Below are 17,171 nucleotides of genomic sequence, written 5' to 3'. Positions count from 1 at the left end.
AGAAATAAACTATATTTTTTTTCACTGAAAACTCCCAATTTCCTTTATGAAAAAATGGGAAATTCACAGAGTGATGTTAAGCTCATATTTTAGTGGAGGCATTGACCAGGAACTTTGTAAGTTCCTTTACATGATGCTTGTATATAAGGGGCCAGACAGTTCTTTCTCTTTGACTTGTTGTCCCTGGAAAAGGTTTTCAAGGGTGTCTTGGTGGAAAACACTGAAGAACGATGAGGAAACATTCATTTAAATGAAAAGGCTCTATAGCAATTCTGGATTTCATTTTGGTTGGGTTTGAAAGTTTAAATTATTTCAGTTCTTCCAAAATATTCAAAATTATAGCCTTGAAGTGTATAAAAGAGTGAAAATGGAACAGTTCAGTCTTAAAATATACACATGGTGAGTCTAATCTTTACCTTTTTTTTTTTGAAAATTTTTAGTGCTTCTGCTTTTGTCCTCATGTAGGACAGGCTGTATTTGGAAAGCCTACTGCTTGGTGGACATTTGTGTTCTAGTGTCATTCAGTTCCTATACTGAAATAGTGTTAAAACAGAATCCTGTGCATGGTTGACTTAACTATCAACCATCAGGTTATAGTGCTGCAAATTTGTCTCAATGGTAGCTTGTATGAGTTTAATTAATGGTGTTTTATCTCTATACTGTATTTAGTGATACAATGAAGAGAAAACAATGAAAAAATAGTTGTAGATGATTTCTACATTCCTTCTTGCTGATGTTTTTTTCCCCTCTGTTTGAAAGAATATTTGTCCCTCTGTGGGTTGCTGAATTTTAGACATGATCCTGCAGAGGCAGAGAGTGAAGGCAAAAGCTCCATCCTTTTTCATTGAACAAGAGTATTATTCTGCCTGGAGAGTGAGAGTTAGTTAACTATTCGAACTATTAAGCTAAAATAATTTCTTCTCCAGTCGTTGGCTTTCAGCCTTCTACTTTGCCTCATGTTACTTGATTTACTGAGGTACTGAATACAAGCTCAGGCTAGTTGCCCCTTCAGTGAAAACACCACATTTACACATTTTCTAGACTGGTGTTTGCTAAGACTTCTCTCAGCAGACTCTGATGTACACATTTTCCATATTATCCTTATCGACTGTGACACCAAGACCAATGGAGTCCTTGATCCTAGAGTTGGCTTTAACAAAGAAATCCCTGTTGATTACTGTTGCTGCTCTAGGCATATGCACACAGAGGGCTTTGCCAAGCATGAGAGTGACTTCCTGGTATTCAGGGGGAACAGACAGTATGACAGTTGTTGTATGATCTTTTCCTTTTCTGAAAAGATACATACAAGTATTAATAATGGTTTTTTGTATAGCTGGTTCATGTGAATTCCTACATCTTATTCCCTTTATTATTCATCATCTTAAAAACATGTTTAACTAATTGCTAAGAAAAGCAGAAAATATGCCATAGTGAATGATCTCAAAATTTGATTCAATATGTCTGTATGCTATAGCTTAAAAAAAATTGGAACTAAAATTAGATTTTTGATATGGATGATATACTTAATGTACTTTAACATTTTAGAATGTTGTACAGAATTAATGCTCAATCTAATACTTTAATGTAGTATTATAATTATGTTTTCTTGAAATGTGTTTTTTAGATTGCAGCAGGAGCTACAGAAGTCTCGGTATTTGGCGCAGCATCTGAATCTTTTAGCAAAATGAATATTAATTGTTCAATTGAAGAAAGCATAGAAAGGTTTGAAGAAGTCACTAAATCTGCAAGGAGTATGAATATTCCAGTGCGTGGGTAAATATACAGATTATAAAGTAATACAGAGTTACTGGAGTCATTGTTACAGGCGTTATTTGGTACCAGTAGAAAAGCTTATTACCAAATGTTTACATTGTAGATGAATTGTAATAATAATATTTACTGTGATTTTTATTTTTAGGATTGAATATATTTAGTTAATTTTGCATTTTTACTACTGATGATAACTCTTTTGCTGTGGAAATTGAAAAAAGAAAGGAGTTTTTATGAGATTTTATTATATAAATTAGTTTTTACTGTCACTGATGACAGAATAAAATTTCTTTTTTGCTGTTGAGAATTTGTAACACTAGCACCTTAAAAATGCCCTACAAACTTTTATTTTATTGTAGAATTCATAATATATCACTACATACATTGCAGGAATAAGGTATAAAAGTGAGAAAACAAATTTACTCCTAAGAAAAAACTTATTCTGTATATAAGTTATCCCGAAAACCCAGGCATTGAAATTTTTGAGTCTCCAGTGCATGAAACTCTAGAATTATCCAGCATTTTTTTAAACTTAAAATTATCCTGAATGGTACTCACTCTTGAACAGTAGAGAATTTAATTTCCACTTTCTTTTGCATCACAGGTAAGAACTACTTACCTAAGATTATTTGTGAAGGTCCTTGTGAATGCAGAAGGGCTCATGTAGATTCAAGGAGAAACTCAGCAGTGAGATTCCTTGAGGATTACTAGTAGTATAAACTACATCATGCTCAGAAAATACCTGGACTTGAAAATAGGTGGAGGTAGATACCTCTGAGGCTAAGTACCTGAAAACCAGTCTGGGAATAAATACTGGTTTCCCTCTTTGCTCCAGAAATAGTGATGGGGTAATGCTACTGCACACGTTTTTCCACAACAGTGTGTGGTTGTTTGGGCATTTGCCTGGAGAAAGGGAAATCTGACTTCGAGTTATAACTGTGCCCCAGAGGATCACAGAACAGCAGTATGGTTTAGGTTGAGAACTCTGGAGATCATTTTGTCCAATCCAAGGATTTGTGGGTGTTGGTTGGCAAAAACTCAACCTGAGGCAGCAGTGTGTGCTCACAGCCCTGAAAGCCAATTGTGTCCTGGCTGCATCCAAAGCAGCATGGCCAGCCGGGCAAGGGAGGGGATTCTGCCCCTCTGCTCTGATGAGATGCCACCTAGAATGCTGCATAAAGTTGTGGTTCTCCAGCATATGAAGGTCATGGAACTGTTGGAGCAAGTCCAGCAGAGGCACTGGAGCATTTCACTAACAAGGTCAGGCTGAGAAAGTTGACTCTGTTCACCCTGGAGAAGAGAAGGTTTTGTGGAGACCTCATAGCAACCTCCCAGTATCTGAAGGGGGCTGCAGCGAAGCCAGAGAGGGACTCTTCATCAGGAACTGTAATGACAGGACAAGGAGGAAAAGCTTCAGGACGAAAGAGTAGGTTTCAATTAGATACTAGGAAGACATTCTTTACTGTGAGTATGGTGAGGCACTGGCGCAGGTTGCCCAGAAAGATGTGGATGCTGCATCCCTGGAGGTGTTGTTCAAGGCCAGGATGGATGAGCTCTGAGCAACCTGATCTGTTGGAAGGAGGTGTCCCTGCCCATTTCAGAGGTGTTGGAACTAAGAGATGTTAAAGGTCCCTTTCAACCCAAACCATATTGTGTTTCTGTGATTTTCACACACACACACATGGGCCAACCAAGGATAGCTCATAAATGCTTGGATTCCTTTTCCTTTGCCTGGGTATATTTCAGGAGGAAAATCACTGAATAGAGAAGTAGGGATGTTCACTGTATTAAGAAATAGTAACTTGTACCAGAGTTTAAATACTTTTTCCAGTTGCTAATCTGCTAGTAGAGTCATGATTTGCCTCCCTGAGCAACTTCTCATATAAGAGATCTCTTCCTTAAAAGCTGTCTGCCATCACTGTTCATCACTTTTTTTCTAAAACTAAAATCTGAGCTGAGAACACAAAAAGCAATTTGAGTTCTCCAGGAGGATTAAGCTAAGGGATGCCTGAACTTTAGGTCCCAGACAAGCGTGGTTTAGGGAATTCAGACAAAACAGCAAGTGTATAGCAACAAATTTTATCCATTTGTGAACACTTTTACACTAAACTCCTGATTTTGTCTTTTTCAGATGTCTAGGCATGTCAGGAGATATTTTCTGTTTTATATTCCTATGTTTAATTAATAAAATTCCACTAAATGGTATGATATAGGCAACCAACCATCCTCAAGGCCTATGTGTTGTAGTTTTTGGATAATTATGGAGGATGTCAAAAAGGGAACTTTGCAACTTGTCCATAAGATGTAAATTGTAGGTGATGCAGAAGCCCCTGTGGTGTACTGTAGATTGATTTTCTGCTTAAAATATTAACTTGTCTTCTGTGCACTAGTTTGCATATGTTTAAAAAAGTGGGAGCGTGGTACTTTCGCCCACTCCACACATTATGACTATTGCATTCGTAACATACCAGAGCAATTATTATGGCATCAAATACACTGATGTGATGGAAGTAACTGTTCCCATGACACAATTCTATAACATTCCCAAACATTTATTATCTACTGACAAACCATGTGGCTTTTATTTTCCTTCACACAGAAAAAGAAAGAAAATAAAAGGAAAAAAAAAAAGAAAAGAGAGAAAGAAGTAGGAGGCAGAAAATGGTAAAACAGGAGAACAATACAGCAAAAAAAATAATAAAGAATGGAAACAAGGCAAAGAGATAAAAGGGAGGAATATCAAGAACCAAGTGGTGAAGCAAACAGAACAGTACAGAAATGAAGAGAATATAATTGAACTCAGGGAAAATACAAGCAGATCATATTATGAAAGTGCTTACTTTGTGTATCCAGTAGAGATATCTCTAATTTCAGTGCAATATGCAAACATAAGATATACTTCATACAGTACATACAGGAAAATTTTATTGAGTCTGTCATACCAGGTGCAGTATGTTATGCAGAACACTTCAACAGAGAAATGCTTAATATCGGATATGCTACAAAGTGAGCAGATTCAAAGTTGTGAGTGAAAATCATGTAAGTGCACTCCACCTTTCTTCCTTAGGCTTGCAGGAAAAGTGAATAATTCAGAATTAAATAGCCATTAACAGAATAATTCAATTTGTGATGATGCCTCTTCCTGGTCTTAGAAAATTGAGAGCCGGACACAGTTAAGGGATAAGGGTTTTTGCCTTGGTATTTTAATAAGGATCCTTCCTGATCGGTGCACCACTTCACCAAGGTGGAGTGTGCCACAACGCACACACACATGATAAATCAGTGTACAGTTTTATAGACTTTACAAATCAGCATATCTAGCAAGGATGCCCCAATGGGAGGCCTGGATGAATGGTGTGATATTCCCCGTCAAATTCCCCCCTGGATGGGCCAAATGTTTAATTTACAGGATGTGTTCTAGAGAGATACTAGGTTTGGGATCTTGGTTTCCCAAGATAGCGTGGGGTTTTCCAGCCTCCTGCTATGAGCCCTTTAGGATGTTTGGTCTCCTGGCCTAACAAAATACTAGGGTTATGCTAAGTTATTGGACTTAAGGAATAACAAGTATGCATGCTAAGAATACTGAGGATACATTAAAGTTGTATAAAAGGTACATAAAAGGCAAAAAATCATTTGGCATCAGTGGGATTGTAATGATGTAAAGGATCCAAATAGAGAAGATATGAATATTGAAGAAAAGCTACATTTAAGTGAATGTTACGTGTATCTTCATCATATTATATTAGTTTGAGAATTAATTTATCCAGTAAAAAATTGAAGTTGAGGCATAAGAGATGACTAATGTTACACTTCGACAAATCAAAAAGTTTAAGAGAGAATTGCTGGTATTTTTCCAGGTCATCTAATATAACTCAATTATAAAGTAGCCAATCTGCTAAAAAACCTGCTGAGAATCTAAACTGCAGAATATGGACCCTTATTTCATAAAAAAAGCGTTTTCTGAGACAATAATTCTCAGTATCCACTAAACATGGATTTCAGTATATGAAAATATTGGAAAGAAGGTTTTGAACATTATATGTTAGAAGATAAAAGATAACTGGATAACCCCGTACATTTGGATTTTGAGTGCACTTTTAAAAAATCCATCCTGGGAAGATTTTGAGGAGTCAAAGTAGTAATTAATGACAAATAAAATAGTACTATGGATCAGACTCTAGACAAATATGTTTTAAAGAGAATAAAAGTATTGTGATACTTTGACTTGTGTCCCTCCCTGTTCATACTTGTTCAGATGCAGTCCTTATGGGTTGCAGTAACAAGAGTCTATGGAAAGCATTGAGACAGAATGATTCTCAGAAGTAATAGTCAAAAGGGATTGTTTAGTGCCCATTTACTTCACTACTTTCTTTAAAGCTCTGCTGTATTTTCTTGAGTAGAATTCTGAAGACCAGAAAAAAATAGCAGAAGCCTGAATATGGAAATAGAGGATTCACAAGGACTTCTTTTTTTAATAGCAGATCTCCCAGCAGTTGGAAAAAGGTCTAAATGGTGGACTTAAAACTTTCAATAAGTTAAAAAATGAAAAAATGCCCTTAAAGAAGAAGCATCAGTTTTGAGTACCACGTCCAGGAAGTAAACCTGTTTACAACATTGCAGATGCACATGAAGAGGGAGGTTATGGAACCAGCCTAACATTTCAGACTTAATTCTAGAAACTTACACTATGCTTTTCTCTGGTAGAAAAGCCTGCACTACTATAGGGAATTCATTAGTACTTGAGAAAAATTAGTTCATTAGTTCCCAAATATTGCAGTACATTTGAAAGACTTCTGGAGTTTTTAATTGCATTAAGTGAGATAAAACTCTGGGTTTTTCTTCCTTAATGAAAAAAATTGAAAATAAATTCAGAAAGTAAAAGTTAAACTGAGATTTCACAGAAATATTCAGTGCAATCCAGGTGACTTTTTCTTGGAAATAAAAGAATCAAAAGAGAAGTAGCTATTAAAGTCTGTGATTTTTGATCCCATCTTTAGCTGTTGCTAAGGAAGCAGCTTTTAGTGACAGATACAATAAACAGCATTTTGGTATCCTGATTCCATGATTTTTTTTTAAAATGCTGAGACAGTCAAGGGTTTGTGGGAAGTTTTTTTTGATATTCAGTGTTTTGAATAGATACTCATGGTTTGACTGGTTGTTCCTCAATTGAAGAAGATTAGTTTCAGGGGTTTTGTTGTGTAGATATTATTTACTTAAAATTATTATATATTGTTTTTCACTATTGTTGTAACATGAGACACATCTGAGCATGACCACACAACAAGCCTGAGCTTGTCATCCTAAATTTTCTAGTAGTTACTAGAGGGAATTAGGCAACCTTCTTGCTGTGATTTACTGTATGTACTTTCTAAAAGTACCTGCCATAGGATGGCAGGTGGCCCATTTAAGGCTAGGCTGTGGATGATCATCTCTGATATCAGGAATAAGAACAAATCTCATCAACAAATAGAATCTCATTCTGTTTCTGCATAGCCAAAGGATTAGGATCTTGTAATTTGTGTAAATACAAGAATTTGAAAAATTACAAGAATTAGAAGAAATGTAATAATAGGCTTTGTGCTGCAAGATATCACACAATGAAGCTGTTGACTGTACAGAGAAAGATTTTTACTCTGTGGACTTAGTTTTTAATGACCCTTTTAGATATTGGCTGATTTAAAGAACCATCACCAAAACCTGCAGCCCTTCTCAGACAAGCTCCCAGAACTACACATTTGAATTTCTGATATAAATTTTGTAGGCTAAATATTTTGCTACAATTATTGAAGTAATAAAAATAACAATTTGCATAAACTGTATTTGAGTTCATTTCATTACAGAGGTTGTTTCCTTTCTAAAGCACTATTATTGTTTAAAGCGTTATTTATTTGCAGGAAATGGATAATGTAGTGCCTTGCCTTAACTCCTTATTTGAGCAGTTGAAAAATACTTCCAAAAATAATTTTAAGGGGTTCAAATTGTATTTCCTATTTTTACTGGCAATTTACAATTTATGTACTGGGCATAAATCATTGGCAATACTTGAATCTTATGAAAAATGCACTCAAACAGTTGAAACTAAACTTTTAGCTTTTGCATGTCTTACTGTTACTACAGCTGCACTAACATTGACTCCATCATCATCCAGAAAATTTATGTTGTAAGCTGTCACTGTAGCACAGTCCACAGTTTTCTAAATGTTTACTAAATGAGTTCAAATGTTTATGAAGAATTGAAATGTTGCATATGGTCTTAGAAGTTGGACCATTTATTAGCATCATAAAGGGGCGGGGTTCTGTTGGTTTTTGTTTGGGGTTATGAGTTAGTTTGGGAGTTTTTTAATACATGCATAAAAACTTTACAATAACGTCTGGGACACACTCTGTGAAGAAACTCAGCCAAATCAGTTATGAACTGTGTGGTCAGTTAATTACTACTATGTGCCTTTTACATACAAAGTAACACAAAATGTGTGCTGGTTTTAAATTTGCACCTTTCAATGCATGATTCAGATACTATTAAAAATATCACAACTTCAGAAATCAGAATTTAAGTCGTAACGGCCAGAATTGACAAAAAATTGTGGGAAATGGTAATTGGAAGTAGTCACTTGGATTGTCCTTGTGTATCATGAACGTATGTTTGAAGAAAATGTTAAGTAAATTCTGAATAAGCTAGTTTCTTCCAAGTTAATCTATTCCATTAAGCAAGATTCTTCTAAGTTTATGTATTCCAAAATTTAAAAAGACACCAGAATGGATTGCAATTAGTATGATAGAGCAGTAAAGGAGGTAAGGACTGGTATTTTTCTTTCTTTTCCAAAAATGGTGCTTTGGGTCCTGACCATGACATAAAATCAGACTATCTCATTCTGAAACATTCAATAGTGTACAGGACTTCCTTATTCCTAACAAAAAATGAACCAGGGATATAAGCCTAAAAGGTTGTAGTTTTTTTCCTTTACTGAAAAGCACGTCTCCATGGTTAGCAACTAAAAGCTGTATTTATGTCCCAGACCTGAAAAATGTTCATGTGAACAGTCCTTTTAAGGCCATTTGTTCAAATGTGAATGTGTATGCAAATATTTAGAGATTCAGTGTTAAAAAAACAGATGCAAATGATTGCTGCAGAATACCTCTAGTGACATTTCCTTACAAAGCTGCTGCTTCATAAATTAAAGCACATGCAATCACACATTAGTTCTGAACTGCTCTATGTAATTCCTTTGTTTATGCCCTATGCCTTTTAAAAAAAGTTGTATGATGCAGTTCGCAGTACATAAAAGCACTTTGAAATGTATCACTATTTGGCTTACCTCTGTGTTTGTACAGAATTCAAATACTGGTTGATATAGTTGAAATATAGCAATATTTTTTTCCTTGAGAAATAGGTAACAAACAAACTATGTTGTGTATTTTTAAAAATATTTTTATTATTACCACCTTTTATATTATGCTATAATGATGCTTACAGGTTGCAACATACTTAATTCTTTTTTGATTATAGGAAATAATTATTGGTTCATTTTGATGCTAATATATACTAAACAAAATATAATCAAGACTTAAAGAATTTATTTTAGTTATCTTTGTCTTGTGCCAATGATATCGGGTTTCTTTTGGAAAAGAAAGATGTGGAAGAATAAATTCTTTTTGTTTAAATGTACTTGCAACAATTGGTTTTAGAAACTAATAGTGAAGGCTATTTTGTTTATAAAGACACATCCTGATTATCTAAAACTCCTGTTTATCAAGATAATCACATCTTTATAATTCAGTTCAACAATGTTCTTTTTTTCTTCTTTTATTACAGTCCATCCTAAATAACTTGAGATATTTGGATGGCCTTACAGTAGAGAGTCTTTTAGCTGTGTTTAGAAATACAATAAGAGGAACTCATCAATTCAGTTTTGCACAAATCACACAGTTCGAAGCTGTGTGTGTCTTACAAATACAGACAGAAACTCAGAACTCATATTTTCTTGTATTCTGGAATGCTTAGGGCTCAAATACATGTTTTTTTCACTTTGCTTTAAATTTCTCATTTTAAAGACTACACTGTGTAATTTAGCATACTCACAATTATTTTGAGAACATTTTGACTTATACTATTATCACTTTTCTAGATAGTAAAACCAGTGTAACACCTTCATGTCACTATAAGTGAGCCTATAGTTGGGGTTATGGAAACAAGAAAATGTAGATGAGCATTTAATAGACTTGGAAGGAACACGATTTTGTATGTGAATGGTAAAAAAATCCACAGAGTTACACAGTATTAAGCCAGCTGGAATCAGTGCCCTGCAGAGGTTTAAGGAGCCAGAGATTGCTGGAATAAGGGATGTAATGAATTTCTCTGAACTGGGAACAGGTTAAGAAAAGGATCTTGGAGCCATTGTACTGACTCTATCATACTGGATGATTGCACTGTGTGAAGGTTTTCCTGAGGAATAAATTTCTACCAACTTTTAGCCATTGTTTTGTACCTACAGAGGAAAAATATTAATAGCAGGCCAGAAGAGCTGCTTAAAAAAAAAAAGGCAGAAAAAAAGAAAAAAAAGAGGGGTCTCTGTGGGAAGTAAAAATGATCCCCATGACTTCCAGAAGAGTAGTGTAAATCAGATATGAAATATTAGCATGAAATTATAAGGTAACAAGGTGGTGTGCTCAATAGTATGTTGCTAATAGCTCCATAGGTAACCAGAGAGAGTTATTGAAAGTTAAATGGTTTAGTGGCCCTTCATTATTGTAACAGCTTGGTTACTTTTTAGACAAGTAACTATTTTGTAGAACGTAATTCAGTATTTTGTCATAGTTCACAATTTAGTAGTGGTTTTTATGGCATTTAAAATATGAACAAATATTTTTTCTGTAGTATTCACTGTGAAAAGGATACATATTACTTTTCACTGGACACTGAATACATGGAGAGATAGTTTCTTTTTTTTCTTTGTTTTTTAGGGGTAGGGGGGAGCGGGAGGTTGTTTGGGGGTTTTTTTGGTTGTTTTAAAAATCAAATGTGAAAAAATATCATGGCCTTATTTACACATTTTGGACTTTGCCTGGAGAATCTCTTTCTGGAGGAATCTCCTTTTTCTCTCTCTTTACTTCTTTGTGTTTTCCTCTCCCTACAGTAAAGACTCCCTGTTTTTAATAAATGGTTTTCTTTGGAAAGAGACAGAATAGATCAACCTTAATATTATGAATTCACCAAATGATAGGCATGTACATTTTAGCATAAAAATCCAGTAAAAATAAATACATCTGCAGTGAACATGGTAAATTATATGCAAACTTACACTATAATAATAAACAGGAAACAGCAGCATCTGAGTCTGCAACTGGCTTCTCAGGAGGCTTCATGCTTCCAGCTGTGGTAGCAGCTGTGGATCTGGCTCTGGGATTCCTGCTGAAACAAGTTGACAAAGGGCTGATTACAACATGGAGTTCAGTTTTTGCTTGGATTCATTTTCCCTTTAACACACTTTGGTTAAGAAATGTTTGCTCCTTTACCCTGTTTGTGGTTTTATATCCTTCACAGGCGCTGGGCTGATGTGGTTATCACCATTCCTAGTGACCTTGATCATGGGGACCTTGTGCTGTCTATACCATTTGTAGAATGTTGAAATTTGGTTTTGGCATACTGGAAGAAATTGAAAACTCTCTTCCTCTTCCTTCTCCCTCCCCATCCCCAGAGGCTGTTCAGCATTTTTGTGCAAAATATTACACAGTCAAGTTGTTGTGTGTTTTTTTTTTTTATTTAATTTTGTTTTTGTTTTATATGCATAACAAACAATTTAGTAGAAGACTGAATGATACTGATCTGCAGTGAAATCTGCAGACAGATGAGAGACTGGGTAAACTCTGCCAGGTGAAACAAGTAGAGAACTTATTTTTTATCACTTTTTTTTAAAGGCAAGGATTCTGATTTTTCAAAATCTGAGTGAGCAAACCAGCAAATACTTGTGTGTTGCTAAAGCATCGTGTATCAATGTGTTCACTTGCAAGTCCTTCTTTCCATCTCTGGCTTCATGAGCTGTTTTCTTTTTTTGTGTGCTGAAGACTTAGTTAAGCTACGTCTGGCCTTGATTCAACAAAGATTTAAGCACATACTTAGAATTAAACACTTCCATTGCAGATTCCATTTTGTGAACTCTCAGATATTTGCTTCTGCTCTCATACTGTGGAGTGTCTCTGGTGAATATTCTGACACCGGAACAGTCTCTTTCATTATGGTATATTTTTTAGTTTCAGTCCTGCTATCTTTTTAGAAAACAGCTATATTCTCCAACTTAATTGAATTCACAAATTAAATCCCAGTTGCCTCTGTAATTTATTGCTCAAACTCTTCTCTTTCCTCTGCTGCTTTTCTTCACATAGGATCTTGCTTTTTCTCCTAAGAAAAATAGATACTTTATCCTCTTCCTTCTGTCCTTTCTCTACTGTCAGAGCAGCAGAAGTTTCTTGTCTACTTTCCATCTGTACCCCTTCCACTTGCCCCAGTGACCCCATGTTCTGTTCTTCCTCTTATTTCTTCCCTCCCTTATTCTCTTTCTTAACCTCTCACTGTCCTCTGGCTCTTTTCCACTTGCAATATAAGCAAGCATTTGCCTCCTAAAAATTGCATCTTTGACCCTCCTTGGTTCTTCATATCATATCTCATTGCCTATCTCTCCTTCATTCCTAAGCTCATTGAAGGCGCTGTTTATAATTGCTGTCTAGAGACCCTCTTCTGTGATTCCCTCCTGTAACTCCTACACTTTGGCTTCTGTTCCTTGCTTGCAACTGCAACAACTCTCACCAAACTCCCTGATGACAAGATCTCGGAAACAGTAGTCTCTCCTCATTCTTCTTGATTTGTCAGTAGTGTTTGCTGCAGTTGACCAGACTGTTCCTTTAACTTGTGTCTTTTGCTGCTCTCTGTGGCTCTGTTTTGGTAATTTTCTTCTTTCCAAGCAGTTCTGCAGAATGTCTTTCAAAATTGTTTCCCGTGTCAGAGTTATGTGGGTGGAGGTCTTGGGGCTCTGATTTGGTTGTATTCTCTTGTGATATTAATGCCCTTTGGATTCTTTCATACCCAAAAATAAAAGAAAAATGTAACAGCCAAATGTATGTGTAGATAACAGATCTACCTTTGTATTGAAACATATTTCCTCACACATCCACTTAATGGTTTGGAAACACACAAATGGAATTACAAAACATCCCACACAGCACTGCCTTAATTCTACATTTCCTGGCAAATACTCAGACCAGACACATGATTATTTTTGCTCTTTCACACAGACATGCATGTGTGTTTTCACATGCTAGGCATTCTGTACCCCACTAGCAGTACTCAGTGCTTGCCTGACTATGTTCCAGCTTGCATGGAGTTTTCTGCAACTGACTCAAATTGTATTTCATTTCCTATAACAATACAGCAAGATCTTTTCAAAACTAATTCCACAGGGCTTCGTCTTAGGGCCTATGTTCTTCAACATTTTCATAAATGACCTGGACACATGACTGGAAGGGATACTAAGCAAGCTTGCAAATGATACAAAACTGTGAGGAGCTGTCAAACTCCCTCAAAAGCAGGGAGGCCATGCAGAGAGACAATGAAAAATTAGGGGGCTGGGCAATCACCAAGCATATGAAGGGAATGAGCCACGTTCTGCACCTGGGATGAGGCAAGTCTGGATGTACAGTCAGACTGGGGAATGAAATACTGGAACGAGTGCCCCAGAAAGGGACCTGGGGGTCCTGGTCAGTGGCAAGTTGAATATTTGTCAGCAGTGCCCTGACAACCAGGGGGGCCAACCCTGTCCTGAGGGCATCAGGCCCTGCCAGCATTGCCAGCCAGGCAAGGGAGGGGATTGTCCCTCTCTGCTCTGCCCGGGGGTGACCTCAGTTGGAATATTGTGTGCGGTTTTGGGTGCCACAATACAAGAAAGATACTTGTGAGCATTCAGAGAAGGGAAACAAAGATGGCAAAGGGCCTGGAGGGGAAAGCTGTATGAGGAGCAGCCGAGGTCACTTGTTCTGTTCAGCCTGGAGGAGACTGAGGGGAGACCTCGCTGCAGTTACAACTTCTTCATGAGGGCAAGAGGAGGCCCAGACACTGCTCTATTGTCTGTGGTGATCCATGGCAGGACCCGAGGGAATGGCCCGAAGTTGTGCCAGGGGAGGTGTAGGTTGGATATTAGAAAAATGTTCTTCACCCAGAGGGTGGTTGGGCACTGGGAAAGCTCCCCAGGACAGTGGTTACAGCACAGCCTGACAGAGTTTGAGAAGCATTTCTACAATGCTCTCGGGCACTGGGTGTGACTCCTGGGGATTGTCCTTTGCAGGGTCCAGGAGCTGGACTCAATGATCCTTGTGAGTCTCTTCCAGTTCAGCTTATTTTGTGATTCTGTCTGCTATTTTATATCCTCTATTAAAAATGCTTATCCTGATGTATGTCTGGAGTGCGCTTTGCTCTTTTACAGCTGCATTTTAAGTATTTCGCTTTCAAATTTAATGTTATCACCACATCTCTACTTTTTATTCCAACTTATTAAGTGAAAATATTAGATAAAATTCTGCCAAGCTCATTCTTGATGAACTCTACTGAAAATTTGTTTTTTTCATTCTTCACAGGACTTTGTTGTCTATCTGATAGGAAGTTCTTTTCCTGTCAAATTCTTTCAGTAATCCCTATTTTCTCCAGTTTAATATTGAATATCTGATGCCCAGATAGATTATATCTACCATATTTTCCTTGTTTAAAATGTCAGTCTGGTTGCAATGGTGTAAGTATGCAGAGAGTTCATAATCTCAAACAGATTTGTGTATTGTAGCAGGCAGATTCCTCAGGTCACCACATACTTTCATACCCCAGCAGGCCCAGCTGAATTATGTGAGCTCAGGCAAGTTTCTACTCTCTGGTGTGAACCACAGGGAGTATTCTGTTGTTCTCTAGATACCTTTTGGCCTGCTTTTACTTTTGTTTGCCCTACTCCATCCCAGATGCCGTTCATGCCACATTATCACTACCAAATGCATGTCTTCTTGATCTGACAGATGCAGCCATTAGGAAGCTGTAAAGATATGTAAGTAAAGGGAACATGTGCACATACATACTATATGTTCTGCATTTACTTATAATTTAGTTCTGTTCTTAATCACTTCATAAAAAGTGCTGTGGCTAATATTGAAAACAGTTTCAGTAGGTGTATGCAGTCACTAGCTCTAGGCACTGTAGTATTATGTAAAAAGCAATCCTTTGGGTCTGAAATTCTTCGCACTTAATTTCATTTGAAAAACTGTATGCATAAAAGAAATTAAGGAAATTATCCTGAATTGCTTTTCAGTTATGTGTCACTGAAAATCAGGACAGTTTTAGGTGTTAACAGTAGCTACATTATCTTTAATGTAGATATGAAAATTCAGAATTTTGGAATTTAAACAGTGACATTTAAATTGGGGCTGATAGTTAATGAATTCAGTGGCCAAGTTTCAAAAACCTGGTTTTCATAATGACATATAGATAATTGAAATCATGCCTAGTAGGCATCTGGATTAAAATTGTGAGCAGGATGTAATGGACCCAACCACTTTTGTGGGAACAAAATTAATTTCCATTTCTTTGTCAGAGCTAATCAAGCTCTTTCTAGATTTAAGGTTAGCTTCATTCTTACTCTTACTTCTAGTAATATGCCTTCATATAAGGGATGGAATATGCTCTATGTATTAAAATATGGACATTTTTTCCACAATTTGTTTTTGCCTGTTACTGATCCTGATTTCACATTCTATCAATCAGTTTCTCCTTCAACTGCAAAGAAACAATACATCCTTTACCCCATGGACCTTGACTACATACAAACTGGCATCTGTTCAATCCCTTTTGCATTATACAGAGTATAATTTTACATTATATCCTTCAGTGTTGAGCGAAAGGGAATGATGGGAGATCGATGAGGGCTCTTGTTCTCCTATTAAGCAGTTGAGCAACCTCCCACTGGGACTGGGGCTCTGCAGGCCTCTGTTGTAAATCCTTTTACAGTCACACTTTTGATTTTGACTGGATGTTTCTGGTTAGGTTTAATCATATTCCTGATCAATTTAAGATAAACAATTAGAAGTTTAATTAGAATTTCATGGGTCTTAATTGTCATTAAAAAGAGGAATTTACACTGAATTCTATGCTAATAGACCATTAGGGCTGAACAATGGGAGTTTGGTTGCGGCTTTCAGTTTTTGTTCTTTGTGGAGCCAATAGCTGCTGAGGGACACAGTTTGGCTTCTCAGTTTCTTCTTGTCCCAAGTCATGCCTAAATTACAGCTTGCAATGGAGCTATAATTCTTCTGGGGCACTGGGACAGAAATGCCAGTAGAGAGGGAGTGTGAAAGGTCCCTCATTTACCACAGTTCTGATGACGTATGTCCTCATTACAGTTCTGATGAGTGGTGGGGCTGTCAGAAGGAGTCTGTGTCCATGTTTGCTATGATATGGATAGTACTACAAGGAAGAAAGTGATATCTTTCTCTGAATACCTTGTGAGGGCAAGGCAAGGTCAAGTTTGAGCTGACTCTTGTAACTTCAGGTGGAAATACCAATAAAAACCAAGTCTCCTACAACACTGTAAACTTGGCCACCTTGCCAGTCCTTTACAACTCGTAACATATATTGAGCATAAATAAAGATTTGCATTGCTGTTCTGTGATCTGAAAGGAGAATTGATAAACCTTTTTTCTGGTCATCTGATGTAATTTTAGCTTTTTATTCAAATCTTTATGTTGATTGGTTTATGTGTTCAAAATTATATTTAATCTATTTTTAACGTAACGTGTATGAATACATACATACATACATACATATATATATTTATGTGTATATATATATATAAACCAGAATATTGTGTGTTCTTTTTGCTACAGGTATGTGTCCTGTGCCTTAGGATGCCCATATGAAGGAAACATTGTACCAGATAAAGTGGCAGAAGTAAGAGTGAATTTCTGGCTTGTCTTTTTAATAAATCAAAAATATATGTAATTATCTCTACTTAATCATAAAAATATCTTTAATGGATAAAATTTAAGGAAAACAAGCAAAAAACTTAGCTAAAACTAAAACTTGGTGCATAACCTCACTTAACCATATACAGTCAAATCTGAGAAAAATAGCACATTTTGATTGTTATCAGTCATGAGAAAAAATATTATGCAGTATTTCACCTAGCAAGAAAGTAAGAAATTACTTAAGCAAATAGACTCAAGCACATTTGTTAGTGGATTATGTTGTACAAAAGGGTTTCCTGCACAGCTTTTTTTGCTTTTTAAATCCATTTTATACTGGAATAAGCACATTGTGTTGTCATTATGCTTCTGGTGAGGGTCATGCGATGGACATGAACCAAAACTCACCCCCAGTATGAT

At 36.5% G+C, this 17,171-nt stretch overlaps 1 protein-coding gene across 2 annotated transcripts in view; it reads left to right on the top strand.

Annotated features, from left to right (window-relative positions):
* Positions 1–17,171, top strand: part of HMGCLL1 (3-hydroxymethyl-3-methylglutaryl-CoA lyase L1) — a 74,343-nt gene that overhangs the window by 25,414 nt on the left and 31,758 nt on the right. For both annotated transcript variants that reach the window (XM_058801612.1, XM_058801613.1), the window contains exons 5-6: positions 1,625–1,773; positions 16,674–16,737. In XM_058801612.1, coding sequence (XP_058657595.1) covers positions 1,625–1,773; positions 16,674–16,737 — 213 coding nt within the window. The remainder of the gene's footprint in view (positions 1–1,624; positions 1,774–16,673; positions 16,738–17,171) is intronic.

The sequence above is a fragment of the Ammospiza caudacuta genome, chromosome 3, assembly GCF_027887145.1.
Source record: "Ammospiza caudacuta isolate bAmmCau1 chromosome 3, bAmmCau1.pri, whole genome shotgun sequence".
In the NCBI taxonomy this organism is placed as follows: Eukaryota; Metazoa; Chordata; class Aves; order Passeriformes; family Passerellidae; genus Ammospiza; species Ammospiza caudacuta.
Note: the sequence above shows the minus strand (reverse complement) of the source record. Positions and strands in the feature narration are given on the sequence as shown.